This window comes from Passer domesticus, chromosome 1 (assembly GCF_036417665.1).
Source record: "Passer domesticus isolate bPasDom1 chromosome 1, bPasDom1.hap1, whole genome shotgun sequence".
In the NCBI taxonomy this organism is placed as follows: Eukaryota; Metazoa; Chordata; class Aves; order Passeriformes; family Passeridae; genus Passer; species Passer domesticus.
This window is the reverse complement of record NC_087474.1, coordinates 129,953,978-129,964,711: the sequence shown is the minus strand read 5'-3', so window position 1 is coordinate 129,964,711 and position 10,734 is coordinate 129,953,978. Positions and strand designations below refer to the sequence as shown.

Sequence of the window (10,734 nt, the reverse complement as noted above, 5' to 3'; positions counted from 1 at the left end):
TGAAACACGAAAGGGTACATGGGACACTCACACAGAGGCAACTGTACCGAGCCACCCCAAAGAAAGCAGCAAATGTGCACCAAGATAGTTTGATTTCATTCTGCCAGAGTTTGAGGCTGAGCCAGAAAGGCTTTCAAAAGACAGGCGTCAGGTGTTTTGCTTCCATTTGTATTTCAGCAAAATTGTAGTATCTGTTGTCCAGTGGTGCCTCTGGAGTATTTCATTTGTGTGGTACACAAATCACTGATGTTTTTACCTGTTTCAGGTCTTTTCCTGTACTGCTGCATGAACATACACTGACAAAAGTGGCTTTACAAGATTACTTTTTAACACATTCCTAAAGGTCCAACTGCAAATCAACAGACAATGATCAGTACAGAGAAACTTGCTCCTGTACACAACAGGCACAATGTTCCGATTAACCTTACTCTGAGCATTTAAAGTAAGAGCTATTTTCAGTATTTTAACAATCCTGGTTTCTGCACAATAATGCATTTCATCTACAGTGAAAAGCTGTCACATTGCTGCATATCTATTAAATAAAAGCATTTTAATTAGGTCAGATACTGAGTAAAGGAGACAATAACCACTTTAACGAAGCACTGTCACAGTTATAGGCCCTTGGCTGAAAAGTACATCTCTTCTTTCCTTTGTCATCCCCCCAACACATATTTTTGAAAATATCTCAGCATTGCCAACCCAATTAAACAGCAGCAGGAGATGATTACTCTGTAGCAGTGTTCTAATTCACAGACATAATCGTTCTTCTAGGTTTATATTTTATTGAAGATATTTTCCTGGGGGGCAGAGATGCCCTCCACTCACCACCAGGGACAGGCAAGGTCTAAAAATAATTTTGCCTGGTTCTAATCGATAGCACCATGTTGGCAAATCTCTTCCGAAGACACAGGAAAGCAAGATAACCCACCCCTGCCAGCATGCTGACCAGCAGGGTGGTGCCTAGAACCCTGGGAGCCCTTTTCTTGGCCACACGGAATGCTGTTGGCAGGACAGCTGAGATTAATATATTGTTGACGTGTCCCAAAACTTTGTAAAATGCTTTTCTCTTCACAACACGCTCATAATAAGCCTCTAAATTGGGCCGCTTTCCATTTCCCCAGTTTCTTCTTGCTAATCCCAGAAACTTCAGGCGATGTAACGTGACAGCAAGTGACACATCTGCCAGACTGAAGAAATCACCACAGAGCCAAGGCTGATTTCCATCTTCTAAGCAGAGATAAAACATAAAGCATTAGGAACTAATGGAATATAAGCACATTTAGTTTAGTGCTACTTCAAAGTACCGTCTAATAAAGAGCAACAACATTTCAGCTAAAATATGACTTTAATCAATAAATATTTTCCTAATCCCTGTCCATTCTTTGCACAATCTTGTAAAGTCTTAGGCCCAGCAGACTGGCCTATATTTGTTAAGGAAAAAAAAATCCACATTCCAGGTTCATAAATTAAAAGTCACAGTAAACACTTATTTTCCTCAATTAGATTTCTCAAATCTGGATTAAATTAAACAGGATTGGAAAGGAGGAAGGCAGTTTAGCTTTTACTGAAAAAGCTACCTCTTGTCTGAAGAATTTATCATCTTGCCTGTGTCACTCAGCTCTATTCATTGAGCATTCACTCAAGTACTAACTCCAGCTAACTTGTTGGAGGCTTTCAAGCCAAAAAGAAATGGATCAGATGACTGACTTGCACCAAACATATCAGCACATTAAGATGACAGAACTTGACTGCCTGTCCCTTTTGTGTCTCTTATACCCCAAATTATGGGGGTTTTACACTGAGATGTTTAGAAATATGACAAATATTCACACTGCTCTCCACTAGTCAGGAGCACAGATGGAGACCCCAGGTACCCTCTCCAGTCAAAGGAAAGAGGTGAATCTTTCTGGGATGGCTCAGAGCAGGCACTGCCAGGCAGCATCACACTTTGCTGTCAGTGATCTGAACCACCACCACCTGAAAGGGCTGACATGTACTGACTATACCAAGAGCTTTTGAAACCCAGGATATGAAACTTGATAGCCAGCACAGCTATCACAGCTGCCAGCATAAGTACTCTGCTCTAGTCTAGATCTTGAATAGAGAGGACTGTGCTGCTCCTGTCTCATTTGTAACTTTTGCAGTTCATCCCACGCAGCAGGCATGGAAAAATGCTGGCATGAACACTCAGCAGCACCTCTCTAGAAACACAGAAATTTTTCAATCTCCTTTCCAACACATTTTCCACCACAGAAAAGCAACATTTTGGCACAAAGCTGGTACTAGTCCATTTTAACTGGCTACACAGGTCTGGAAAAAAGGCCTCTGTAGAAAAGGAGTGTATCCTAAGTTGCTGAAAGGATACCTGGGAATTCATCTAGTGCATTAAATAAGATGATGGAAAAGACCAAAGAATCTATTCTATGTGAAAGAAAAATGTCTGCAGTGGCAGCAGTAGTAGTTGAGGGATTCAGGCAATTGCAAGAGAAGCAGGAGCTCGGAGTTTGAACAGGACCTGGAGAAGTACAGATCACAAACCTCCAAAGTGGGAATACCTCAGACAAAATTCCAAGAGGCAATAGTCCCGTGTTTCACACAATCCTGCAATCCCAGAAGCTTTCATAAACTCATCAATATTGTATCAGTTCAGTCCTTGGAAAGGCTACTTAGCAGAGAAAGGAAAGGGGTTGCTGAAAATGGTGGCAGACATAATTTGCTAAACAAAATCCTTCCGTCCTACATGAGTTAAAATATTTTCTGTGACTTTCACTGTTGAGTCAGTAGAAAATTTAATCTAGATTTTCAACTGCTGGTTCAAACCTACAGTTGTGATAGTAACCAGTAATTATTACAACAGCTATTTATAGAGCTAAATGCAAAAAGTTATTGATTTGAGCAGATGCAGTTGATATTGACTGATGCTTCATGCAGTTTCCAGTGAAGTCAGGGGAAGGACTCCTATTGGCACCACTGGGAGTTGAACCACTCTGTGAATAAGCAGAAGACTAATCCCATTTAAACAGAATTCAGGATGCTGATACGGTCAGGTGCCTGTGGGTATAGATCAGGGGGAAGGTCAGCACTGCAGATGTCCTTGTAGGAGTGTGTTACAGACCGGCTAGCCACCACAAAGAGGCAGATGATACACTCTACAGGAGGCTGGCAGAAGTCTCTCAATTTTCAGCCCTTGTACTTGTGGGGGACTTCAGTCTGCCAGATGCCTGCTGAAAATACAACACAGTGGGGAAGAGCAGGAGATTCCTGGAGTGTATGGAAGAAAACTTACTCTCAACTGGAGAAGGACTCATGGGTGATGTGGTGGTCAGTGGCCATCTTGGGCACAGCAACCACGAAATGACGGAGTTTTTAGTTCTGGGTGAAGTAAGGAGAAGCACCAGCAGAACTGCCACCTTGGACCTCTGCCAGGCAGACTTTGGACTGCTTAGGAGACTGATTGACAGAGTTCCTTGGGAGCCCTGAAAGGCGAAGTAGTACAGGAAAAACTGGCAAGATTTAAGGAGGAATTCTTAAAGGTACAGCAACAGGTTGTCCCCATATGCTGTCAGAGACAAAGACCAGCCTGGTTAAACAGGGAACTTAGGCTGGAACTCAGCATAAAAAAGACTGTGTCTCACCTCTGGAAGGAGGGGGGTAACTACAAGGATGTAATGGGACTATGCAGGAGAAAATTAGAAAGAAAGCCAAACTGGAACTTAATTTGGTCACTGAAGTTAAAGACAACAAAAAAAGCTTCAGTAAATACAGTGACAGCAAAAGGAGGGCTAAAGAGTCTCAATCTTTTGCTGGATGGAGGGGGAAACGTAGTGGGTGATGAGGAAAAGTCTGAAGTACTTAATGCCTTCCTTGCCTCAGTCTTTAACACCAAAACCCCTGGTTATCAGGCTATCCAGCTTCCAGAGCTGGAAGTTGGTGATGGGGAGCTGAGTGAAGACCCTACAACCCAGAAGAAAATGGTTAGCGACCTGTCATGCCAGTTAAATACCCACAAGTCTATGGGTCAAGATGGAATGTGCCCAAGAGTAAGAGGGGAGCTGCCAAAAATTTGCCAATTATTTATATTATTTACCAGAAATCCTGATTAACCACAGAAGTCTCTGTCACCTGGAAATTAGCAAATATAGTACCCATCTACAAGAAGGGTCAGAAGAAGGATCCAGGAAACTACAGACCCGTCATCCTGACCATGGTACTGGGAAACACCATGGAGCAGATTGTCCTGAGTGTCACTACAAGGCATGTGCAGGACAACCAGGGGAACAGGCCCAGCCAGCATGAGTTTACAAAGGCAGGTCCTGTTTGGCCAACCTGACCTCGTTCCATGACCAGTGACACATTCACTGGATGAGGAAAAGGCTGTGCATATTATCTAGATACCTGTAAAGCTTTTGACCTGTCTCCCAGAGCATTCTCCTGGGCAAACTGGCTTGGGTGTGTACATTCTTCATTGAGTGAAAAACTGGCTGGATGTCCCGGCCCAGGGAGTGGTGGTGAATGGAGTTGCATCCAGTTGGTGGCTGGTCACTAGTGGGGTTCCCCAGGGCTCAGTATTTGGGTCAGTCCTTTCTAACAGGATGAGAGGAAATGGCCCCAAGTTGATCCAGACAAGGTTCAGATTAAATATTAGAAATGTTTTTCACTGAAAGAGTGGTCAGGCATTGGAATATGTTGCCCAGGGCAGCAGACAGCAGGATATGGTTTAGGAGTGGTTTTGATGGTGCTGGGTTGACAGTCAGACTAGATCATCTTGGAAGTCTCTTTCAAACATTGATGATTCTGTGGTTCTGTGAAAAATTTGCCTTTCATTTGGGTGGAAACAGCTAAACAGGATTGCTTTCCAAGAGGGTGAGGGAAGAGGGTTGCCTAATGATTAGAGCAATTATTCAGATTTCTTATTCTGCATATAACATAAATATCAGCAGAGTATCTGCACAAGACTATAATAAACCTGTATTAAACATTAAGGTTGTGATCTTAATAATGAAATGAAGCCTACACCTATAACATCAACATTCTGTAGTTAATTTTTTTCCTGATATTTTTTATAAAAATACTAAAAAAATCTGCAGCTAATTATACTCATTTTGCTGAAAATCTGATCAAGCACTCTCATGAGGCAGTGAGAACTCATTAACTGGAACAGTAAAGTAAGCTAGTATTTAAAACAGTATTGATCCCTTCTGTGATGTATAGATCAATATATACTAAAAGTATCAAACCTGACACATTAAAAATTGTTTTATAATGGTGCTGTCAACAAGTTTACTCAGTGTCCTCAAACAGAAATATTAACAGGATTTAGCAAAAAAAATTCCTTACCTGGTGTTTCTTCATTTCGCCGCTGCAATTCAGTCTCAACCTGATCCAAAACTTTTTCCAGTTCATCCAGTATTTTCTTTAGGTATTTTATATTATCATGATCCAGTAGTTTAGACTAAATAGACATACAGTTTAGTGTTTTAATCATCATACAGAGTTTATACTTTTATCAGAGAATCTTATACTTAGGATACTACAGCGTTTATTCATAAAATGTTATTATTTTCTCCACATAGTCAGATGGGTACCATATGGATACTGGTGACAATTCAGAAAACAGAAGAAAACTTTAGAGATGCCAGATATTAAGATTTGCCTACCCCTGCAGGGTGTTCAACAGCCCAACACTAGCACTGATGTGTACTTACCTCTGAAGTCAGTGGGACCAGTCCAGTACTTCAGCACACACTTGAAGTGTGTAGCTGATCTGAGGACAGACTGTTTCATGCCTTGAAGGGTTAAACCACTGCATGACATTACTGGTAATGACAAGTGAAACAAATGTTTATATTGTGACCAAAAAATCTAACACTAACAAGCTCAAAATAAAGGGACCCAAACAAAAGGGTTTGTTACCTTAAGGCGCTTCTGTTTTGCTATATAGGCATCTTGAAGGTCTGGATTTTCTTCTGCAAGTTTCTTCAATTCTGATTCTGTGTTACTTATTTGACCTAATTAAAAAAAGAAAAAAACAAAAAAAAAAAAAAAACACCAAAACAACACCAAGGTAGACAAAAAAAGGAATGACAAATATTAGATAGCCAAACATACTCATAATGCAATCCAAAGAAACTGATCAATTGCCTGTGTACAAGTATCATACCCAGGAAATTGGAAGGGTTGCTTCAATACAGCATCTGCACCAGCTTAGGATTTAAGCATATCATGTTTTGAAAAACTTAAATGCTTTTTAAATTGACCCACCACACCTTCAGCTCATCAGTTTGCAATATGACAGTGCTGATAATCCCACACTGAGATTTCTTGTCACTGTAGGCCATAGGCATAATTTCACAGCAAAAGCCTAAATGCCACTGAATATGGAGCCTATGTGTTTTTATTTAGCTAAAATCTGATGCCAGAGTCTGTGATCCTTTTGGAAATGTTCCTTAAGAACTGTGTGCACGTCCTAGAAGAACATTCATTACATGATTTTAAGAATGAAAGATGTGAAAAGTTTAAGTTAATTTTACTGATTTCCACTATGCATCTATAGCCTTTTCCTTAAAATGGGGCTTTGCTTGAAAATGCCATACTTATAAACCTAGAATACCAAAGTACAGTGATTTATAAATCTTCTAAAAATAAATATTTCTAATCATAAACCAAGAACAAAAGAATAATTATAGAGCATGAATCACCTCTCATTTGCACTTGATAATAAAGTTTAGTTACAATTAAGTCTGATAAGTTAAACCGATAAAATTCTTTCTAGAGAATAACAAACTCACTTTTTTATATATTCCTTTCAACATGACTGTGAAAGCCATCCTTCAATACAGTGTATGAAGAAATTGAAGGATGTACTCATACAACTAAAATTTTACATATGCAATTAATTACTTACTTGGATTTGGTATGCATAAACATAATACACAACTGTGTATTATGTCTTATTATATCTAGCAGTCTGAAAACAAACAGGTGTTTCAAGCTGAAAATGAAACCATCTCCAACCAGGAGAAGTTTGAACATGCAAAGGAATTGTTAGAGAAACATTCACAGGCTTTTCAAAAAAATGCTTCAAATCAAAAAATGTAGGCTATGCTTTAAGCATGAAAAGATAAGAAAACATCCCAATTTAGAAGAGCAATAATGTTAGCTCTGCCAGTATGAACATGTGCAAATTGAGAACAATTTACACCAACTAGAAGCTAGAGCAGAAAAATACATACAGCAAAAAAAACAGAGGACAATGTTGTAAGGGGAACTGTAATAAAAGCACTGATTATTACCATGTGAAAACAGAAAAACTAGCCATAATGCCCATGAGTAAAGCACAATTGTTCAGTAAATAGTTAGCATCCACGTTTGGGGAAAAAAAAAAAATCAAAACCACCAAACCAGACAATGCACTGATGTAAGAGAATAATTTGTGTTCTTGGACAAGGGGGAGTGGCTTTAAACTGAAGGAAGTAGATTGAGATTAGATATGGAGAAGAAATTCTTTCCTATGAGGGTGGTGAGGCCCTGGAACAGATTGCCCAGAGAAGCTGTGGACTCCCTATCCCTAGAAGTGTCCAAGGCCAGGCTGGATGGGGCTTGGAACAGCTTGATCTAGTGGAAGATGTTGAAACTGGATGATCTTTAAGGTCCCTTCTAACCTAGGCCATATGGTTCTATGATTTTATGATCCTGTAATTCTGTGTTACTTCAGTAACAACAACTATGCAACAATATGGAAAATTAAATGCATGCCTTCACTTCTGACAACATAATAGTGTGTTACCAGAAATTTTAAGGAGGAGGATAACACATTTTGTTGGAAATATGATTTCTCAAGCTAACACAATATCACCATTTATGATATCATGGACTTACTAACAGTATAGATGTATTACATTTCAAAGACTCTGCAGTATTTGACTTTGTTCTACATTCTAAAATATCATACAAAAAGAAACCAACACTAGATAAACCACTGACATTGACAAAAAAAAAATCAGAGATCTCAGAATATAATAGTAAACAGGGAATCATCATCCAGACATGCTGTCAGGAGTTGATACTTGTCCTAGAACTACTTAGTTCTTTCATAATACATTGAAGGAAACATAAAGGCATTTAATTAAAAGGTAGCGGTGGTACAAAAAAATTATCTCCACAGACACCTCAAAAACAACATTTCCTCTTTCCCATTTCCAAATCCCAACAATACACAATCAATAAAAAGTATATGCACAAATCATCAAGGACTGCAACTAAAATTCATCATCTGTGCTCAGTACTTTGTGTTTAAGCTGGACTTAAGAAAGAAGATGAATGTAATGCAGCAACCTACTAAGTCAGAGACATTCAGAGCTACACCAGTACATACTACGGATCCTGCTGGTAGCATAGGCTGGAATCATGGAGTCCACGGTTAACTCGGGGTGCAGGATGCAGCCATGTGTGTAGGCATCCATAGGCAAGGAGTCTAAGAGCTCCCTGTAGTGTTGCACCCTTGGATAATACATGCTACCCTCTTCTGGCATTAATCTTGGTACTTCTTCTGCAAAACAAAGTTAAAAATAAAGTTAAGAAAAGAAGAATCATCTAATTGACCAAAGTTCACTCAATCATGTCCAGCTGGTACAGGTGACACAGCCACAGGTAAGAAAGCTTCACTTATTCCCCAGCATAACTCAATAGTGTGATTGCAGTTCAGAGAAATGTATATTTGTAGTTCATTTAAAAATGTTTTATAATTCTGATTCCTATGCAGCAACCCATACAAACATGTATTTAAGAAGTTTTCAAATCAGGAAACCACTTTCAGCTCTGTTACATACATCTAGGAATGGGTGACCATAACATACAACCCCATAATGCTCTCACAGCTGGGGACAGCTGAGTTTCCAGGAAATTGTTATAGCTGAAACATTACTGCTCCTGCAATGGTGTAAAAATTACAGCACAGGAATCCTACACAAAGGGCTGGAAGGATTCCTGAACACCAATGAGTTTTACCCTACCCTTGATCTACATGGGCCCAACTCCTTTTTTGACTAAAAGACAGCACAAATTATGTTCACTCAACAATGAAGTTTTCTTCATGCCTCATAAATTGCAGTGCTAAATCTCTGAAATACAAAATGCAGCCACCTTCAGACCTATACAAAATACAGCTTTGCATTTCCTTCAAAAATTGAGGCAAATTTTTTTGGTTGATGTTTGTTTTTTTTTAAAGTACAAGCACAAAGAACTTCAAAACCCTGCACATGATCACTTCCAAGGCTTCTCTTCCTGCTCTTTTAACTCTTCATTCCATTTTGGTTCCAAAAAAATTAGAAAATTAGCTCATTCTACTTCCATTGTTCTACAGAAGATTTTTCTGAAATTAAGCATGTTTCTTCTTATCTCACAGAGAATCTGGAACTGCTCAACAAAGGCAGTCATGCAGCACTGTTCAGTGTGTTATTTTTCATGTGTCACACCAGGGTTAGTGCAGCTAACTTAGTGCTGCTGCCATTCCTGGCCTCTCCATCCTTCCTGAACGGCTAAGGAGGACAGTGGTAGGTTTTACTTATAAAGGTTCACTCATGAAGGTACTGGAAAGCCTTCAGCTCATTTTAGAGGAATATGTTTTCAACCCAAACTGCTAGCTATTAAGAAGCCCTTTTACTTGTGAGACTATAAACATATTCTGCCCTGAATGAAGAGTCCTGCAATGACACAGAGCTGCTCCCAGCATTGCTGCAGTTTACGGGGTGAGGGGAAGAACCAAGTACTGAAATGCCTGTGGGATTACCATCTACAAACGTTGCTTCAAGGTAATCAATAATCTGCGTTGCCTCACAAATTATGTTTTCTCCATGGATCAGGACGGGTACTTCTCCAGAGGAGCTCAAGCGCATGAACCACGGCTCGTTGTGCTCGCTCAGCGGCAGGTTCACATCGCGCTCCTCGCACTTCAGCGCCTTCTCGGCTATTGCCAACCGCACCTGGAACGGCACCGCCGGGGTCACCCGGGCAGCATCCCCGGCCGGGCAGCATCCCCGGCCGGGCAGCATCCCCGGCCGGGCAGCATCCCCGGCCGGGCAGCATCCCCGGCCGGGCAGCATCCCCGGCCGGGCAGCATCCCCGGCCGGGCAGCATCCCCGGCCGGGCAGCATCCCCGGCCGGGCCGCTCTGCCGGCCCTGCCTTGGCGCACCCACGGCCGCTCCCTCCATCCCTCCATTCCCCATCCCTCCATCCTCCACCCCTCCCGCCCCGATGCCGCCGCGGGCGCGCAGGGGCTGTGGGCACGGCTGGAGGCGGCGATCCAGGGCCCGCTCCCCCGCCTACCCCTCACCTTCTGCGAGGAAAAGGACTGCGTCCAGTGGTACAGCACCAGCGGCGCCATGCCCGGCCCGGCTCGGCTCGGCCCGCGGCGCTGGGCGGGGCAGGAAGCGCGGGCGCGGAGCGGCGGCCGATCCGCTCTTGGAAATTACCCGAAGGGAATACCCGGGGGATGCGGGGAACAGCCCTCACTGCTCGGAGGACAGCCCTTCCGAAGGGGAAACCGCCTGCAAAGCCGTCTGCAGCATCCCCTAAGGAAGCGCAGGAAGATGGATGCGCAAGTAGGGAAGGTCACATGGCAGGATTTAGCCTTTTTTATTTATTTGGGTTTTGGTTTTTGGTTTTATTTTTTTGTGGGTTTTTTTTTTTTTGTTTTTTTTTTTTTTTTTTTTTTTTTTAACCAGTGTTTCCAGTAT

General features: G+C 41.6%; 1 protein-coding gene across 1 annotated transcript; it reads right to left on the bottom strand.

The window, feature by feature from the left end:
* Nucleotides 1-436: 436 nt before the first annotated feature.
* Nucleotides 437-10,517, bottom strand: GDAP1 (ganglioside induced differentiation associated protein 1). Its single transcript, XM_064389556.1, has 6 exons — nucleotides 10,332-10,517; nucleotides 9,788-9,980; nucleotides 8,375-8,548; nucleotides 5,914-6,008; nucleotides 5,338-5,452; nucleotides 437-1,227 (listed from the first exon to the last, which is right to left on the bottom strand). The coding sequence occupies exons 1-6, from the start codon at nucleotides 10,380-10,382 to the stop codon at nucleotides 845-847; spliced, it is 1,011 nt and encodes a 336-aa protein (XP_064245626.1). The 5' UTR covers nucleotides 10,383-10,517; the 3' UTR covers nucleotides 437-844.
* Nucleotides 10,518-10,734: the final 217 nt, after the last annotated feature.

Bases quoted from the DNA above. Each gene is read 5' to 3' on its own strand.
- GDAP1 (XM_064389556.1), bottom strand. From the start codon at position 10,382: ATGGCGCCGCTGGTGCTGTACCACTGGACGCAGTCCTTTTCCTCGCAG. The intron at 9,981-10,331 runs GTGAGGGGTAGG...GTGCCGTTCCAG, and splicing joins AGTCCTTTTCCTCGCAGAAG to GTGCGGTTGGCAATAGCCGA. The intron at 1,228-5,337 runs GTAAGGAATTTT...ATCTCTGCTTAG, and splicing joins GCGAAATGAAGAAACACCAG to AAGATGGAAATCAGCCTTGG.